General features: G+C 40.3%; 3 protein-coding genes across 6 annotated transcripts in view; 2 read left to right on the forward strand and 1 right to left on the reverse strand.

Annotated features, from left to right (window-relative positions):
• Positions 1-364: 364 nt before the first annotated feature.
• LOC106811426 (thyrotropin receptor-like) lies at positions 365-4,130 on the forward strand. Its single transcript, XM_014815035.1, has 4 exons — positions 365-372; positions 1,096-1,276; positions 1,875-2,058; positions 2,659-4,130. Exons 1-4 carry the CDS (start codon positions 365-367, stop codon positions 4,128-4,130), a joined length of 1,845 nt encoding a protein of 614 aa, XP_014670521.1.
• A 3,043-nt stretch (positions 4,131-7,173) lies between these two features.
• LOC106811427 (protein FAM188B-like) lies at positions 7,174-16,028 on the forward strand. The gene is made up of 13 exons (XM_014815036.1): positions 7,174-7,248; positions 9,653-9,772; positions 10,033-10,641; positions 10,967-11,148; positions 11,361-11,511; positions 11,753-11,869; positions 12,124-12,314; positions 12,647-12,710; positions 13,034-13,170; positions 13,423-13,486; positions 13,894-14,052; positions 14,472-14,719; positions 15,168-16,028. Exons 1-13 carry the CDS (start codon positions 7,174-7,176, stop codon positions 15,214-15,216), a joined length of 2,166 nt encoding a protein of 721 aa, XP_014670522.1. The 3' UTR covers positions 15,217-16,028.
• Positions 16,029-16,171: 143 nt separating this feature from the next.
• The window catches only part of LOC106811429, a 75,039-nt gene continuing 71,578 nt past the window's right edge, over positions 16,172-19,632 (reverse strand). For all 4 annotated transcript variants that reach the window (XM_014815039.1, XM_014815040.1, XM_014815038.1 and 1 more), the window contains one exon: positions 16,172-19,451. In XM_014815039.1, the coding sequence (XP_014670525.1) occupies positions 19,324-19,451 (128 nt within the window). In that variant the 3' untranslated portion in view covers positions 16,172-19,323. The remainder of the gene's footprint in view (positions 19,452-19,632) is intronic.

Genomic DNA, 19,632 nt, shown 5'->3' on the forward strand with positions numbered 1-19,632 from the left:
TGTGTGCGCGCGCGTGTGTGTGTGCGTGCGTGTGCGTGTGTGTGTGTGCGTGCGTGCGTGTGTGTGTGTGCGCGCGCGCGCGTGTGTGTGTACGTGCGTGCGTGCGTGCGTGCGTGCGTGTGCGGTGTGTGTGCGTGTGTGTGCGTGTGTGTGTGTGTGCGTGTGCGTGTGTGTGTGTGTGTGTGTAATGTCATTTAAAGGGGAATGTCACGTCGAAGTTCGTGCTCGAAGAAGCTGGGGAACGTTTTTGTCGGCCCGAATCCTCACAATTTGAAACGCATTATCGTGAAAAGCTATCATCGCAACATCTCTCCGTAAATAACGAGTGATGAATGAGGCCACTGTGGGTTTGCCTAGCCGGGCGATGGCGGCGTAGGTACATGCACCGAAAGGTAGCGTGAGGCAAGTGTTGCAAGGTTCGTGTGTTACAGGTTCCAGTAATCGCCGGTTGATCAGCAAACAGCGACGTACGATGTTTCAAGTACGCGATTGCGTCACGATATACCTTGTCAACGGACTTTTTAGCGCCACCCTGAGGTGGAGCTAATTAGTTTAAAAACCGCAACCGTTTCTTTTTCGGCTGCGTCCGAAAGAAGGAAAATAGTTTCGTGTTTGCTGATGTTTCTCTATTGTTGTTTCTAGCGTGTCGAGCAATAACATCGCTTTATTCACATATAGGTTTCAGCGATGCAATATTTCGTCTAGACATGAATGCCCTTAAATTTATTCAGGCGACTCGTTTGCGATGCCATTTTTGAGATGAACATGTTGTTATGAGCTTTTATGCGTGTATATCTCTCATTCATGGAGTCGAGTGTTTGTAGCTTAAATACAGCCGTGTAGAGTGAGGATCGAGACATCATGATCAATATTGTGTTTAACTGCACCACTGCTGAACATCACCGGCGATGAAACTGCGTTCAATATCCGCCACCCGGGAACCTTTGCCGTAATGGCTTTCTAGTTCTATGATTAAACCATAATACAGCGCGAAATTCTATACGCGCCGCTCGCGCGCTCAATTAGTTACCATTCAAATTGCCGGAATCGTCCCTATGGGTTTGTTCGTTACCCAACCTGCTCTCGTGCTTTTAGACACCTGTCAGGAACTCGGCTGACAACGTTGCCCATAGAGGGACTCAGCCAGATCTCCGAGCTCGAACTGGAGAACGTGCCGACCTTAAAGACTTTGCCGGCAGTTGTCAACTTCGAAAGGATTAAGTCGGCGAAGCTGACGTACCCATACCACTGCTGCGCCTTTGAGAATCCGCACAAGGTAACCCAAATGGGAAAGTATCCGCTCAGAGGTAGCCACGCGCGAATTACACTAACCAAATTATTTCTTTCTAAAAATCCATCGATTCGTTGATGCAGGGTTTGAATTGCCACTGTAAATTGCTATCTCGTGGTTACCACGTCGTAAAGCAATGACTCAGAAATATTTCGGGGTTAGATAGAGTGTTAATCTTGTATTTAATTAAATATCTGCTTAAATGAATAATTCAAGTTCTTGCCAAAAAAAAAGTACAAAGAAAAAAATTGTGGTGAGTTTGTTGAGTTGTATTGAGTCTGTTTTAAGAAAATGAGTACCCTCGACAGAAAATATATTAAAAAAACTCCTAATTAGATAAACACTTTTTATCTCGTTTAAAATACAATGTGGTGGTCATTAGCCAGTTTTATAAGGAAAAGCCCGGCATGCGCGGTTCTCCATGCTTGTATTTCTCAATGATGGCAATTTAGGCAATAATGTCACTACGAAATATAAACCTAATAAGAAGCTAATTAGAGCGCTCTATATACGTTAATGTAGCTAATGCAGTAAGCCTCATTACGCCATGGAATTTCCGAACGTTGTTAAATAATTCGTTTAGGCAAATCCGCAAGAATACAAGCGGCAATTGGAAAAGCTGATCGAGCAACAGGAGCGTCTGTGTTTCTCGACAACGTCTACGACCACTGCGCCATCTGTCGTTACAACAGGCGATTACAATCGCGCGAAACGATCCTTCGATGGAATTGGCGGTCCAAGAGGCTTTGGAAATTTCCATAGCAACGGTACAACTTCACGACCGTGTCGAGAGAGTAAGTAATTCACTAATAGAATGAATCAGTACATTCCTCCTCATCGGCAATCGACAACTGAGTTAATGTGGCTTAATTATTATTATAAAAAAATCATTTTTTGCTTGCCTATAATGACCTTACATTCCCAAGATAATTTTCATGAATATCATAATCATCACGATTCATTACGAAACAGGACTGCTGCTGTAAGACCACAGCCCCCGGGCATGGGAGGGGTGGGTAGGGAGCAGCTTCTAGTGAAAAACAATCAATATGCAATAGCAATAATTCTTATACGTCCAACCAGTCTTAGATGCCGTGTGAGAACGTCAAACATAATATAGGCGCTATGCTGTTAATAATAATAATAATAATAATAATAATAATAATAATAATAATAATATCAATAATAAAAATAATAATTTAATATGACGGTTATATGCTCTATGCGTCCATAAGTTAATTTAAACAAATATTAGTCGGGTTAAACATCGCAAGTGGTATTCATCGTACCAGGAGTAAGATAATATAGGAGCTATATTATCTTACTCCTGATCGTACGATAAGAAAGCTCTCCTATATTTCAAACAGGCGGTCAAGATGGGTTGTGGAGCGGCAGCACCGTCGCGTCTAGGTCCATCGATGTCGTCTGTCAGAACATCAACGAGCGACCGCGTGTCAACCGCATCGCTAAGTGCATCCCGGAGGCAGACGCCTTCAACCCGTGCGAGGACGTGATGGGTCCCGACTTGCTGCGCGTCACAGTCTGGGTGGTGAGCATCACCGCGTTGCTAGGCAACCTCACCGTCATCGTCGTGCTGCTGAGCAGCCGCTTCAAGATATCCGTGTCGAAGTTTCTCATGTGCAACCTCGCGTTCGCCGACTTCTGCATGGGCCTCTACCTGCTGATGCTGGCCGCCGTCGACTCGCACACGCTCGGCGAGTACTTCAACCACGCCATCTTGTGGCAGCTGGAGGGCGGCTGCCAGGTGGCCGGCTTTCTCACCGTCTTCGCAAGCCAGCTGTCGATTTTCACGCTGACGATCATCACGCTCGAGCGCTGGTGCGCCATCACGTACGCGCTGCACCTCAACAAGCGGCTGAAGATCGGCCTCGCGCGCAAGGTGATGGTTGTCGGCTGGGGCTTCTCCGTCGTCATGGCAGCGCTGCCGCTGGCCGGCGTCAGCGACTACAGCCGCACGAGCATCTGCCTGCCAATGAAGGTGTCGTCGTACGTCGACCTCGGCTACGTGCTCGCGCTGCTCGTCATCACGATGATCGCCTTCGCCGTCATCTGCTACTGCTACCTGAAGATGTACTGCTCGATACGCGGTCACGACGGCAACGCCAACAGCGGAGACGCGACAGTCGCCAAGCGCATGGCGCTGCTTGTGTTCACTGACTTCGCCTGCTGGGCGCCGATCGCCTTCTTCGGTCTGACGGCGGCAGGCAGTCTGCCTCTGATCGGCATCTCCGAGTCGAAGATTCTGCTCGTGTTCTTCTACCCGTTAAACTCGTGCTGCAATCCGTTCCTATACGCGATCATGACGCGTCAGTTCCACCGCGACTTCTTCATTCTGCTGAGCCGCTACGGGCTGTGCCAGCGGCGCGCGCTCAAGTATAAGAGCGACGCGTACTCGCAGAACGTGCCGTCGCGCTCCAACAACAGCCAGACGAACATCAACCGTCACGCCTCTAACGGCTCCATCCTCACCGAGCTGATCGCGTTGCGCAGCAGCAAGCGCTCCGGCTCGCTCAAGGGCGAGCCGACGGCGGTGCCTCTCGTAGCCAAAATGTCGTCGGCGTCGACGACCAAACTGAGCATCGTGCAGGAGCTGGGCAGCGAGAGCAGCGGCAGCTTTCGCCGGTTGCGGCCGCCAGAGGGCGCCGAAGCCGAGCAGCGCCTTGAGCTGATATCGAGCGCGGAGGTGACGAAGTCGGACGGAGAACTTGAGTCGAACGAACTGTTGCCCGCGTGCGCCGACACGAGAGAGATTGCGGCGCAGCAAGCCGGTGTCAACACGCCGAGCGCCAGTCATCGTATCCTGCACGAGAAAGTGTGAGAGCGCGCGCGCACCATCTAATCGAAGTTTTAACTTGCGTTCGGGCTTCACGAGACGTGGCGTCAGTTCATTGCAAATCAATGATGGTTCTACGTGTTGGGCTATCGTATAGTGTCGGATATATAAGAATCGATGATGGCTCTACGTGTTGGGCTATCGTATAGTGTCGGATATATAAGAATCGATGATGGCTCTACGTGTTGGCATTCGTATCGTGTCGGCATATATATAATTATAAGAATCAATGATGGCGAATAGGCCGTTGACAATCACTGGGCGATGAACACGCAATTTGTCATAATCTGTGATACACTATATTCATAGGTTATATGGTAATGCTATAATTAGATGATACCTGTGCGATATTCGCGTTATCGAAGCCACAATGTTTTAATCTGTACTTGTGTTTAAAGAACAATCCAAGCCGCATTTGATTAACGGGGTTTATAATAACTGGTTTGAACAGCTATACATACACATACAACTACACACGCGCGCGCAGCTCAGTGCTCGCAGACACACACACTCTCTTCTGCTTTAACACCATCACACCACACCGGACGCACACACACACACACATCCCAACACATCACACACAACACACACACACACACACACACACGCACGCACACACACACGCGTATATATATATAGTATCTTTTCTCAGTCGAAATACATCTGATATATTTATATACAATATATATATATATATATACACTAACTAACAAAGTTCTTAAATTATATATGCATATATATATATATATATATAATTTGTAATTAAATATTTTGTTAGTTAAGTGTTAATTAGTGTACGCAAATTAGAGGAACACTTGAACTGTCATCATTGTAATTTCGATGTTTAATATTGTTTTAGTAGTTATTTTGTTATTTAACACTAATTAATACGTCACTATGTAATAAACGCTACAAACATAATTACAAATAATGACATTTCATGACACCATAATTTACATATATTAAATTAACGAAAATCAAATAATTACTACTTATATAACGCTATTGCGTAGCCCTTGAATGAACGGCAGCCTTCAGCCAAACATTCCGCTGGCGTGCCGTCGCGTATCCATTATATATTATATAGAGAATATCCCTATTATCTACTTCTGATATTATATATATTTATTTTACCGACATGAAACGGAATTTTTGAATACCGTGAATTATTATTGAGTGCGCGTGTACAACTTAAAAATCACCAAGGTCATAATAGTATCACACATCTAGCTTTAAATAGGGTGAGTTATCAAATAAGGTAGACACGGGACCACATGTACAGATTCGGATAATAGACCTTCGTTTTCCATCTAAAGCGCACACCATTGAAATGAGGTATTTGTTGTACTTATCTGTAAAAAAAGACGTTATGCGCCCATTTATGTTGTATAATAAAATGTCTATTGTGCGATTAATATATCAGGGACGTGTATTTTTTCTCCTTTCCTTCTGACTTGCGTTCCTGCGGAGTGTCATCAGGCGCACACATACACAACTAGAGCCTCGAGAGGCAGCAGACCCTCCGCCAAGGAGCTGAATTCCTCTCAATGTGAATTTTTAATTATTAATTAATTAATTAAGTGAAAAATAAATTAAATAAATATAATTAAATAATTAATTGGATTCGGATCACCACCAAATGTAATCAATTCTAAGTTGACACCATTTCTGACGCTATCCCCTGAAATTTCATTAATTAAGTTATTAGTTAATTAATTAATTGGATGCCGGAATGGCACCACTATGTAATCAATTCTTAAGTTAGCCCCTATTTCTGACCTATCCTGAAAATTTAATTAATTAATTAATTGGATCCGGATCACCACGCAAAATCTAATCAAGTTTCCTAAGTTAGCCCATTTCTGACGTATCCTCAAAAATTTAATACAATCCGTCCATAACTTTTTCAGTTAGGCTTAACCTGTATGATACAGGCGGTTTCGGCGCGGCGGTGGCGGCGGTGGCGGGCCAATCAGCCAATCAGCGAGCGTACACAAACCCACAAACCCACAAACCAACACTCAAACACACGCCGGTGAAAACATAACCTCCGCCAAGCCCCTGGCGGAGGTAATAAACCGATAGTGTTCCGTGACGAATAGCGCATGACGGGTTGTATAAGGTGGATGGTCTCCGGTTCTCCCTGTTCATCGTGTACGTCTAGTATATTATCGTTCTGTAGCGGGTGCATTGCGTGACGCTATATAAATAACACCTATCGCCAGAATAATTAAATGTTACTAAAGACCCTACCACAGACTAAGGAATAATGTACCGCATTCCTCATTCCGCATTCCGCATTCCGCATGTACCGCAATGTAAAGCGGGGCTTAAGCGGGCCTTAAGCGGGGCTTATAGTCTGTGACCCTATCTAGCAGAATATAGTCTGAGGACGTAACACGGTCATATAACACGCATATAATAAGGGATATCGGAAAGTGCAGCTGTGTTATTTAGGTCATAGAAAAAGGGGGGTAGAAAATGGCCGAGGCGCGCTTAAGAAAGTACATGATGTAAACAGTGACACTCGTTAGTGACACTCGAAAATTAGCGTTTTTAGTTCTTGCATTAGCACAAACATTGCAAAATATCCCAAATGACCGCCGATGAAAAGTGGGCGACAACGTATCAACGTGCCAGGATCCCTTAAAGTTTAACTTCTTTGTTTCTGTTATTCCATGTTGGAATTCTCTTTCGTCCTGTCGGTAAAGAGGAAGAAAGAGAATTCCATTGAATTTCAGAGAATTCCAGAGAAACTAATAATTGCAAATTTGAAGCTTTTTCTACTGCGATCCGTAGTGTTAATCTGTCTATTTGACCAACTTTGTCTCTTAACATTTTCGATATAGTCTCTTTGACTTTGAAGACTGATATTTATGAGTTTATGATGAGTTATTTATGAGTTTATGATGATGATATTTATGAGTTTATACCTTAACTCAGGGCACCGTGGCCGCGAGCAAATCTATGATGTAGTTTCAAACTTCGCCACCAGGGAGCCTTTCAGACGTTACTATTGTAAATAAACATGGCGGCAAAGCTAAACAGTGATCATGTAGAATTGCTCGCTACTGCACTCATTCGAGAATATCTAAGCAGAAAGGTCAGTGTAATTTATCAGTGGTGTAAAAGAAATTTGCGTTTTGGTTTGGGGTTACTTGGTATATGATGTGTGCACCTCTGCTCCGTATTGCAGGTATATTATGGTCAGGACCCACGTGAAGATTGGATTTCCCCTATCCTATTCGGAATCGATTCGTAGCATTCGATCATCTGAGCGTGATAATTGCTTTCGACATGTACCACTTTTAAAGCTTCTGCTTTGTTTTTGTCATCCCATATTGGAATTCCGTTATTTCCTCTTTGGTTATTGATACCTTTTTTACTGCAATCCACAGTGAATGTTGTCGTCACTGTTGATCTGTCTATTTGATCAACGTTGTCTGAGTTGTCTTTCTCCGTCTTCGATATAGTACATTAATTGGACTGTGAAGACTAATCTTTATGAAGTTTTGAGACGGGTTCAAGTTGCAGAATATCCCTCTATATGTTTAAAAGTTTGAGCCAAGACCTGAGCCACCAAAGATATTTTTAGCCACTAATCAAAAACTATAGCCACTTTTCACCTTATCATATGTGCTAAGCAAGACATGCAGTAGCTCTAGTACTATAGCCCGCTTACATTGACTGCCGCTGCCAGCGGCAGTCAATGTAAGCGGGCTATAGTACTAGAGCTAGACATGCAGGTGATGGGTATGAGAAAAGAGGTGTACGAAGACACTTTTAATAGAGAAATCAAGTAAAAATACAACAATGTAGTTCAGAAATAAAGTTAAAAAATAAATAATAAAGTTTAATGTATGACTAGATGGCAGAATTTGTTAGTACTTACATGACACTGCTATTTGCAGCTAAAGCTTTTAATAATAGGGTCTTAAATATGACATAACCTCAGTCCACAGTATATGAGAGAAGGATTCACGTTAACATCTGTAGTCCACAGTTTCAATATCATGGAGGTTGAGATATCTCAAGTGGTGAGACATATGTCAATATTCAAACCAAGTGTGGGAAGCAGTGGGGAAAACCGTTTTACTTACAGTGCGATTGTAGCTCTAGTACTATAGCTCGCAGATTGCAGCTTGAAACTCTCTACCATAACATATGGGGACAAATACTTTATATAATAGTCTGAAGTATAATTATGTTAAAAATTGTCTAATAGAGAAGGTTGAACCATTGGAGGCAGGTGGTACGAATATTACTAGTGGATTTAATTGTAAATAGTGTAGAAGAACTTTTAAAATTCTGTAAAAAGTATAACTTGTCCAAATTGAAAACTTGTGTATTTTGATAGTTCAAAGTGCTGCTGTTAATGTTATTAGTAATATTATTACTTAGTAATATAGCGAGGACCACAATGTAAGTAAGTGTGCTTGTCTTACTTTTTGTGTATATATATCCTTGGTAGTTATTTAAATGATTGGATTTAAAATTTATAGTAACAGTATGTATTAGGCCTGATTTGGCAATTAAGTCATGTCAGAGGATTTATGGAATGTCACAAAGTAGCTTCAGATTTGAAGGCACGTCGAACCTGGCATGTGTTAAAAACCTTAGTAGAACCCTACAAAAATAGAACTTTCCTCATAATTCCCAATACGACTTTTGTAGTGATTCTTCCTGATTAAACATCAGTCACTGCAAAGGGTATATTAGGTACACACGTGCATGGTAGCAGCCTGCCATGCTAATGTTTTACTAATCTAGTCGAATTAGTTTTTAAAAAGTAGCTAGGTAATCTGGTATGGTTCCTGCAGCAGAAAGTGGCCAACGTTTAGGGAATCACTTTGGTTAAATTATTCAGAGATATTTAATTCCCCTTCTTCTATGAGGTGTACCTCATTAAATTAGTGGCTGGAGGATCAATACCACCCATATACGAGTATACGAGCCAAAATCACAAATGCCTACCCAAAATCTGAGTATAATGGTATGAGCCATCCATCAGACTGCTTATTATCATACTTTGGACAAGGTACATTCCTAAGACATGTCCAAAAAGCGAAACATCATTGAACGATGTCATTATAACGTAGTGTCACAGTCACACGTGACCATTGTCTGCACATCAACAATATTTAATGAAATATAGAGGTTCGTCAACTAGGAATGTGGAGGTACGTTGTCACATGTCAGCCATGAAGAAGATCATGTTGCAATATAATGATGTAAATGTATGCTACGTTGTGTTCAGTCTGTTCATTACATTGAAGAAATCCCTCATTAGTATTTAAATGTATAGTCTATTGTGTAGCATAAATTTGCACAAAAGTAATGTTAAAAGCTAGATTGAATTACACTCAGCATAGTTAATTACATTTCCATTAAACTTGCTGTATATGTTCCAGACATCAATTGAGATTTATGCCTTAGCAATGGTAGTGCTAATGCAAAGTTTTAGAATAATTAAGACGAATGATATTACTCTCATTTTCTCATCACAGGGCTTGAAGAATTCTCTTGCAACACTCGATGCAGAGCAACCACGATGCGAAAATAGTATTACCAATCGAGTTGAACTTGCCAAGCAACTACATATTGAGAAGCTACTAAAGAAAAATAAGGTGTGTTTATAATATGTAGTACATTGTGAGTCGTATAGTACATGGCTACATGCACACTTATATCAGAGGTAATCTACATTCAGTAGACCATTCACCTTTGTCTCATATTGTCATGAATTCAAATTAGCTGGTACTGAAAAAGATTCTGGGGGTTATGGTGGTTTGTCACTGTAGAATATAAATCTTTGTCTCAAGTGATTGAATATGTTGATTTTTAAAATTGATTATGCTTAATGGTTAATTAGTTTTTTTTTAAATAGGAGTCATGTGGAAAACAGTACAAGACCATGGTTGAAGTTATTGCGAAACATTACTTGGAAAAACACAGCTCAACAACTAGACAAAAAGAGCGGAAGTCTGCATCAAGTAAATCTGAGAAAACAATGTCTACTGTAAATAAAGTGGATATTGAGTCAGAAGACGTGTATTACCTCATCACAAATCCACGGCAACAATGTGACTCAAATGTTCAGGATATCACAGGAACTGACAGAAAAGATAGTGAGACAGCTGTTACTACAACTGACAGGAATGTATGCTTGAAAGTATCACAGCCAGATGAAGAAAGATTTCCTGATCACAACAGTGGTACAGAAGATTGTAATCTAGTCATGAGTGACAACAGTGGCAAACGCAACCCGAACTTGTCTAAATATGTAGGTAGGCAGCACAATAGTACTGATGCGAACAGGGATTTATTTGCCAAGAATATGAAAGCAGCCCTTTTAGATGACAGTCTAGACCTTTATGTCAAGAAGAGGCCCGAATCTTTACAGACATTAAGACAAATGGATGGCTGTTTCACAGTTCAATCTCCATCTACTAAATCACAGAAGAGGTTACAAGCTATAGAAGTGGCAAAAGAATCTGTAAGCATATATAGAAATATTTTTGTATTTTATACATTTATGTAATGAAGCCTATTACATAACACACATAACATACAATATATATCATGCTATTATTTAACCTATAAAACAGTATCATAAAGCAGATCAGTAGCAAAAAAATTCAAAATTATAATAGAAAATAAAATGTCATCTTTGTAAGAATACTTTCAAGAGCATATTAAGTATCAAGTTACACACTTAATACACTCTTGATACTTTGTGTAATATATGCAATAAGCAAACAGGTAGATTAAACAGTATTAATTATTGCGATTAATATGTCTATTATATGCACACCATACAGAAATTGGGTGAGAGATTGCAAAATGAGAATGCTACAATCAATTATCAGCATCCATCTGCATTCGTTCAAGACAATCACATTGCTCTAACCATGGGCAGCAAGGTGTTAGACAGTAAGAAAAATGCCTCGGCGACAAATGAGAATAGTCAAGTCGAGCTAAATGCTGCAGAGCTCTTTGCAAGGTAAGATATTCACGTTGTCGTAACATGAGTGCATGGTTTCAGCGTTATTTGTAAAGATGCTTATTTCCAGTTCTCGGAGAGCATTTGTGAGTAGGTTTGCTCTTTCGTGAATATCTGTGCAAATATGTATCGACATTAAAACGTGTATGCAAAATCAAAAGAGCACATCTAAATGCACACGTAAAAGCATACATATTTTTTGCGATGTATAGAAAACACAAGTGTGTGGAAAGGATTGGGGACATTGAAATCGATGATCTGGAGGATTTAGACGATGACCTCAGTGGTATTGATGTCGGCCATCCCATTGTCTGTAAGAGGAGAGTTGTAGTTGGTACTCCTATCACACTGGATACTGCTTGTGTAGGTTTGCTAAGGGTGTGCCACCATCAGAGATTCTAAATGGTTTTGTGGGTTTTATAGGTAGTTTATCATTGGTAAAAATGTGGATAATTACTATGATACTGCTTGACGTTTTGTCATTAAAATAATTTGTTTGTAGCCGTTGGTGTTGAAGGTACAGTAAGGAATATTTTTATTGTAAATGTATTTCCTTGTAAGTGTGTGTAGACATTTTTGTTTACATAATAAAATGTGTTTACAGGCGCTGAAATCATTGATATTTGGATCTGGGATGCAGAGGTTCAGCATAGAATGGCAAATGCAAGGATTTTCATTCTGTGATTTACCTGAACTGCAATATGGTCTTGTGCAGAAAAAGGTAAATGTGACACTTTCGTTTGGTTTTGAACTGACAGATAGAGAGAGAGAGAGAGATGCTATAAAGTTCTCTACAAATACCTCTGATAATTTTTTGGCAGCTGTTCAACTAACTCTATTGTTTCAGTATCATTATTTTATTCATCCAAGATGTAGTTTGTTATAGGAATCGTTGTTTAGGTTTACACTAGCCAGCTTTCGCTGTCCCTGTTTGTTTAAGTATGTGTAGTCCTACAGATTTCTGTGGCGCAATAGGGAGGACCGTGCGGGCTGTTGGCATCTGTTCAGGCATGCATGCTTCAGCACTGGCTGTTCTCAGAAGAACAGTGCTGGTCTTCAAGTAAGAAGCTAGCTCCCACTTCAGAGCAGCGAAGCAAGTATCTGCGTGTTGCACTTGCCTCTATACTGTGGCGTGCTGGAAGCAAGAAGCGTGCTGTTGTGGCAGTGTGAGTACGGGTAGGCGCTACTGTGTGTTACTGTAAGTGCAAGCCAGTCACAACAATTATCATTCGAAAATGAGCATTTGAAACTGACTACTGATGTAATGCTGCAATGTGTGATTTAGCATATGTAGAATGTTTTCAGTTGCTACATATTTTGAATTCCCCGATGATATTTCGGGAATTCAGTACGATACAAAACGTTTGTGTGATATGTCGAATTTTTAGAACAACTATCAATAAGCAATGTAATGTCACTGTGGCCATTACAAATATAACTTAGCTAAGACGAAGGAGGAGGTTTGCTAAAATCAGTTTGCTTTTCACTATGTTTCTAGGCCTTCTGGAAAGGCTGCCTTTGTTGCTAACAGTCAGTATAGATGTGATCAGCTGACGGAAACAGTAAGTATACAGCCAACTTATTCAACGCTTTCTGTTCATAACTTTAATATCACATAGCATCTATTGGTATAGGATGTCACTTACATAGCAACTGGATTTGTCCTGCATTTTCATGGTGTTAATTAGGAAGACATGCCTCAAGAGTGTATGGTGCATGTGGGTAAAGTGCATAATATGCTTGAAGAAACAAAGTACACTGTTCATATATAATATCGTAGTATCGTAGTTTATGATGCAAATGTTGTGCCATGTTGAAGTACAGGTGCATCTGATGTCAACTTAATGTTAACTGCAGTTATGTTCTATGTACTTTTGCTGTGCAGCTCACCTTGCATACATTTGATGAGTTCTCGGGACTGGAAGAGTTCCTGCGGAATGACTGCACACAGTATGACTCAGACCATAATGGATCCTGCATCACATTCCTGTACTCAGTAATCTTGTCCAGGGGATTTGACAGGTGATGACTGATTAAGGTTCACTCATCATGCTATTGTGAAATTATGGATTTGTTGTATTAAGTCTCAAGACAGTAAGATTGCTTAGTTCATGTCTGAAATGTTGAAGGCTGCTTGCTTTATTCACTAAAACATTGATGTTTTAAATGTTACATCAAAAGCTAGAAACAATTGAAATGCAAGTTATGAGAATGGTGAAATGAAATTCAATGTTTGCAAGTAAAATTTACGTAAAATATATTTAATAATTTCAGATTAAAAGCAGACATGGATGAACCATCCAATACACTTATGGGTCTTCATGGTTACTGTACTCAGGTATCAAGTCATCTTTCAACATTTCTGTAGTCGTGATCAGACCTTTATAGTAATGATAGGTATCATCAGGAGAACATATTCAGCAAATTTATTGATAGTGAACACTAAAGTTAGAAAGTTAAGTTTAAGTTTAGTTTAAAGTTATGAAAGTGGAAATGCTGATGAGTTTTTTTAACAAAGTTGCAATTCAAGATTATCGAAACAACCCAAGTGACATCGTACGAGACATATCCTATGCATAGAAACAAGGAGATATACTGCAAGGCCTAGGAATGTTTCTTGTTACATTCCGAGGCAATAGTTTCTTTTGAAATTAAAGTGCTTAGCGAGGTCGTTTCTTTTACTTTGACATTTGGTATTCAATACTTGTTCTACGTGCTGAAATAGACTGTACATATCCTGTGCAGGAAATCGTCAACCTGCTACTCACGGGAACAGCCTTCTCCAATGTGTTTGACGGCACTGTACTGCTGGATTCTGGAGGAGCGGTATCTTCTCTCAGAGGAATTCCGGAAAGATCCGACATTGGCTTCCTCTCCCTGTTCGAACACTACGGTTCCTGTGAGGTAGAGGGTCTTGTAGCATTTGTTTTTAATGCTATTCTCTGTAGTTACGTAGTTATCAGTTAGTGTTTAAAATACAGAACGGCATGTACAGGATGTTGTTGGATGTATTGATGATGATATCAAGGGCTAATAAGTAATAATACCTAGGTATTAGCTCTTGATGATATCTAGTGTGAATCCAAAACTGAAGTTTGCCACCTTCAGTGACCCTGCCTTTTATTAAGTGCTTCTGTTGCAAAAGCGTTGTCGTTTAATAGTAACAAACCACTTCACCCGTATGGTTAGCACAACGTTACATCTCAGATGATAGCTAGACTTTACCAAATTGCTCACATTGATTGTCATGAAGTGGCGCAGTGCGTCGGATGCACCGCAATCGAATTATAAACCTGCTGTATGCAGCTATCATTTGCCTGTAGGTGGGTGGTAACTACAAGAGGCCATGTTACCCTATCTGGGTAGTGTGCAGTGAGAGCCACTTCACCGTGTTGTTTGCACTGGAACGTGATGCAGTCGCACACACTACGTTTGACCTGCACTACTACGATGGGCTAGCAGGACAAGATGAGCCCATCCGGTTAACTGTGGATACGTCTACGTCTACTAACTCCCTACAGTCGCACGTCAGTGGGCTGGTGCCGCCTCTGGAGCACTGCATACACACGCTGTAAGTATTCATGATCTCCATAACCATGCTTTAGCAGGTTAACAGTCTCATTGACATATCCATATAATACATAACGATGTTAATGTGATGTCGTGTAATACAATATTGTATAGATATGTTCTTGATAATAGTCTGTAGTTAGTTTTGGTGTCGATATATAGTCAAGGGTTGGTGGGTTGTCCCCGTTGACACTAAGAAGCTGACGTTTTAAGTGATGTGCCACATAACGTTGAGGTGAGCTCATCGATAATGATAAGAAACAAGCCTGACAGCCCTGCCTCATATAACAGGCCATGCACTAATTAGTGGAAATAAGGTCAAAGTACGTCAACGGTTAATGTTCCCAGTAATTGTCCGAGTGCTGCAATCAAGGACCGATCGTTTTTTAATGATTTACGTTATGGTTTCACCTGCGATTACACAATTGATTCTTGTGCACCACTTGCAGGTGGAACGATGCACACGTGGAATGGAATGGATATGATCCAATTCTGTGATATCCTAGCTGGAGTACCAACACATACACGCTCCCATTACATGAAAACAAGACAAGCATGCTGAGCCCTGAAGGTGTGACGAAGCTGTTAGCTGCATCCAAGAATAAAAGTATACATACGATATTCCTAAATTATACTTACACTTCTTAATTAACTTTTTTTTTGTCGACCAAGGTGGGCATGATGTTGCTTCCTTGATTCGGGAACATTTTGTTCCTTACAAGGCTATACTAGTCAGGGTTCGAGGTCCTCCGGGTCGGGTATTTTTATTGTGACACCATCACTATTAGTTAAATCCTTCCCGCACCTATGTGGAACATAATTTACATTGTGTAACATTATAATGCAGTATGAGCCCTGGGAAGTCATATAGAGCACATTGTTTGGCTGCAAGTTCGCATATTTTTTAAGTCACTATGATAATATGGGAAGATTTGGAATATAGTTGTCAGAAAGTACCAGTACCGGTTAAAATTTATTGTATTATGTATCTGTCAGTGCTGAAGTAAATCAAACCTAGCCACATAACATAGTGAAGGCACTTAATGGTTAATTGCAACAATATCATTCTGCAAAACAATGCTTACAAATGTAAATGTCCAGACTTCCTATGAATTTATTTAGTATGTGTTTTAAATATATAATTAACTATATCAGGAGTACATGAATGGGGATAATCCATGTACTTTATTTGTATTGCCTTTTAGGCATAGTATATGTCATTTTCCTGTATTTCATTGAGATTAAAATCTACTTTACGAGTTCAGGTTTGATAGTATTCATTAAAAAAAATTTCTTTTTTGTAAGACATATTCCTAATATTCCTGTTTCTATATTAAGTTCCTAAACTTACTTTCCTCACCACTATTATTTCCAGATATCACAGGTACTTTTACATGATGACATCTACTATTTCAATTGAAGATAACGTAAAAATACTGTATTAAAACGGATATTATAAACTAAATACTTTATTTAACAGATATTAGAGCTGTGTTCAAACGTGGCATTCGAGTGTTTACGAATGTTTAGCATTTGACGCCAGTTTGTCATTGTTCGAAAAATTGGCAGGATGGTTACCCCACTACATTTTCTTTTACAGTGCACTTTACATATAAATTTGTATTGTGTAGGTACGATAATATGTGGCTAACTACAACAGATACACAATCGATGTGCGATGAGAATTGGTGTATTCACCATCACCCAGGTAATGTTACTGTTATACATTTCAATCACAGAATACGTTGAGTTACACCACATAGTTTACGATGATACAAATACATAGGTACGTTGACCGTCGAACGTCTGCAATATAATGAAAAGCTGTGACAGTATACCACCATACACACAAGATCTCATTGCCATTGGTCAGATCTGCCTACAGGCCACAATATTTGCGCATACGCTAATTTACGCATATAAATGCAGTATGTGTTTTCGCCCTACACCTTTACTCCACCTTGTTGGATTGACGTCTCAAACACAGCTGAAGTGACATGACCGTGGCTAATTAGTGCACACTGCTCAGGTGTGGCGATAAAAAACGGCGGTTGAATACGCGCTACAAGAAGTTCGTTGCTATGATTTGTAGACTGTTGAAACTCAGGAAGATTGCGCTGGCAGACGTATTTTGACGTGTTTTTATTGCCACATCAAATTGACGTAATTTGGTAACGTTTACGTTCAATTTAAGAGATAAGTAGAGTAATAAAACTAAATCTTGCTTTCCTTAAAATGGCGTGCGCTGCTTTCTATAAACAACTGAATTTTCCACATTTTCCACACTAAACTTAGTCACCGGTGTTGCGATAGAGCTAGGCACATGTCAGTGCAGTAGCTAGCGGGGGGGGGGGGGGCACGTGGGCCGTTCTGTTAGAGAAATGTAGATACTGTTATATGGTCAATTGCCCACGGTTACGCTCCCAGAACAACCCGCACGTGGCTTTGCCCCTCCCCCCACCCTCCCAATGGAAAAATGGGTTAGCTACGCCCCCTGAATACTATATAGAGCTGGGACTAGTTCAAGTCGAGCATCCGTATGTTAGCCACTGGTTCAGATAACACTGGCAGTGTGACGACCTTACCTGATGGTGTGGTGTAAACAGGACGGAATTTCAAGGAAAGAAATATTTAGTTTACCACCCTATTTGGCATTTGTGCGCACTAGCATAAAACATCACAAATCGTGAAAAGTGTTCGTGAATCTGATTTGCTTTACCTCGATGCCGTAAACAAACAAGTTGAACCCTGTTCATTGGGGAACCAGCTCAAAGGTTAGAGCCCGACTCATTATGCACCTCACTGATAGAGGGAGGGGGAGAGTGAGACTGCAAGTCGTGAGGAGAGATACTGTGCCTGTAGTATCTATTCAATATGCCGAACTATCAACTTTCCACGGTCAACCTTTTCTCTGTGGGGGGGTTTCCGCTATTTTCAACATACTTTTGAACTCTGCACAAAGATTATTTTCAAGGAATCATTAAAATATAGCTTTCCTTCCATTTCCAGTGTAGTTGATAACGTGGTAATGTTCGTCGTTTATTTACTTAGCGAAAAATAAAATCTTCCCTCATTGAGAAAATATAACATTACAATTTGTCTGATACCCATTCCTTATATCTGAAACTCGGACATTTTGCAAACATTGCCTAACAATGGTCGCACTGTCTTTTCGAGCACATCTGACCACTAATACTATGTTCATATACTGGTAGCAGTTTTAAACCATTTTCTAGAGTAGAGGTACACACAATTATAATGAATATGACCTCCCTAAATAAACACTTTGTTTGTAATATAAAATAATGAAATTTAGTCAAATATGTACTTTTCGACTTCTTGAATTGGAAAAACTGAAATACAATTGTGAACAGATTAAATGAGTTCCAATGTAGCTGAACACTATGATACGAATAACGCAATTCCATGCAGCCGTAAGTATAGTAGCAAACGACTAGATGATAAAACCAAAGATTCACTCGTTTATAACAGGAACTTCAAACAAACTGTTCTCTAACCTAACTTTGTCCAAAGAGCTTTTAGATTAGTATGAGTAGTCCCATGCTTAAAATAATTCCAAGTGATTATCACACTTTCACTTCTGACAAGAATATGAAAGTGAAAGGAGAATGCTAGCGGTGTGAAGCATTAATCACATATCAGGGTATATGGTCCTGTCCATGCTAATAAGTACTTTTTTGCACAAGAGAACTTATTTAAATGCTAGAAACTCTAATTACAATAACTTCAAGAGCATATAAAGAAGGGTATATACATGCTCTTGATAACTTGTACATACCCAGCCCTTCAATGGTTACATGGTTTGGAAAGTGACTTTATCCTTTATAATCTTGTAAGCACTGTACAAACAGCTCACGCTGCACGTACTACTGAAAGGACGGATAACTGTGACCTTACTTTTGAACAATATATTTTTCTCGAGCCCACTGGCCACTTTAATGATCACTTTGTTTAGCTAATAGCGCAATAGTACATATCTATTTTAGTACTAGCTGACACAGGACAGAAGTACATATTAAGAGCATTCATGCTTCGACGTGAATTTTTTTCTTTTATGTACGAACTTATTAATATATATAGTCGGTGAAATAACGGCTGAAGTAATGTTACACACGTACCTTTATGTCTGTCCAGAAATTAATGAGTGTTGCAATTTACGCATGAATGTATAGCCACCATTTTATACAGATCGTCACACGAAAAATAAATGGCTACACGAACAGGGTTGTAACAGTCACACCTGTATTGGAAGAATATAAGTACGAACCCTCACCCCAAAAAGAAAGACATATCTCCCTATGTTAACATGAATACAAGAAATGAGAAATACGAGTCTTCACTTCACACGTAATAACTGCTTTAAAACAGAAATATGTCTCCCTTGTGCTTGTTTAAAAACATGACACGCAAGATAAACTGTGGTGCGTGAAAGCATTCTATCGCAATGTTTGTTCCTCGCCATCCTCCATGCGAAGTCTTTCCCAGTCTCCAGTTCTTTCTTATTACACATATTCTACTCTCGAGTGCATGAAACCTAACATCAACTATACTGACACACCACCGCTTTGCACGTGCACATAGGAATCAGTCGTGATCGTGAGGGACTTCGTATATTGGCATCTGATGCTCCTCTTGCACATGAGTCACCAGATCCCAGCTGTTGTCGAAGGTGCGGCCACAGGTTGCACATAGCAGGGTTGGAGCTTCGTGTGCTGAATGAAACGGAAATCACGTCTGAATCTGATAAAAGATTCTGCTAAATGTACCTAAATTACTGCTTACACCAACATTGTGCAGACTCCAAGCTGCTAGCTATACGAGCCTATTCAATCTGCACTTCTTTTGTTGATATTGCCAATCATTCGACTAAAGCAAAGTGCAAGCAGATTATTA

This window comes from Priapulus caudatus, unplaced genomic scaffold, assembly GCF_000485595.1.
Source record: "Priapulus caudatus unplaced genomic scaffold, Priapulus_caudatus-5.0.1 Scaffold538, whole genome shotgun sequence".
Classification (NCBI taxonomy): domain Eukaryota; kingdom Metazoa; phylum Priapulida; class Priapulimorpha; order Priapulimorphida; family Priapulidae; genus Priapulus; species Priapulus caudatus.

Excerpts from the sequence above, each read along its gene's own strand:
- LOC106811426 (XM_014815035.1), top strand. Across the intron at positions 1,277-1,874 it reads CCTTTGAGAATCCGCACAAG|GCAAATCCGCAAGAATACAA; the intron begins GTAACCCAAATG and ends TAATTCGTTTAG. Across the intron at positions 2,059-2,658 it reads TGGAAATTTCCATAGCAACG|GCGGTCAAGATGGGTTGTGG; the intron begins GTACAACTTCAC and ends TATTTCAAACAG.
- LOC106811427 (XM_014815036.1), top strand. The coding sequence starts at position 7,174 with ATGGCGGCAAAGCTAAACAGTGATCATGTAGAATTGCTCGCTACTGCA. Across the intron at positions 14,053-14,471 it reads AACACTACGGTTCCTGTGAG|GTGGGTGGTAACTACAAGAG; the intron begins GTAGAGGGTCTT and ends ATTTGCCTGTAG. Across the intron at positions 14,720-15,167 it reads GAGCACTGCATACACACGCT|GTGGAACGATGCACACGTGG; the intron begins GTAAGTATTCAT and ends CACCACTTGCAG.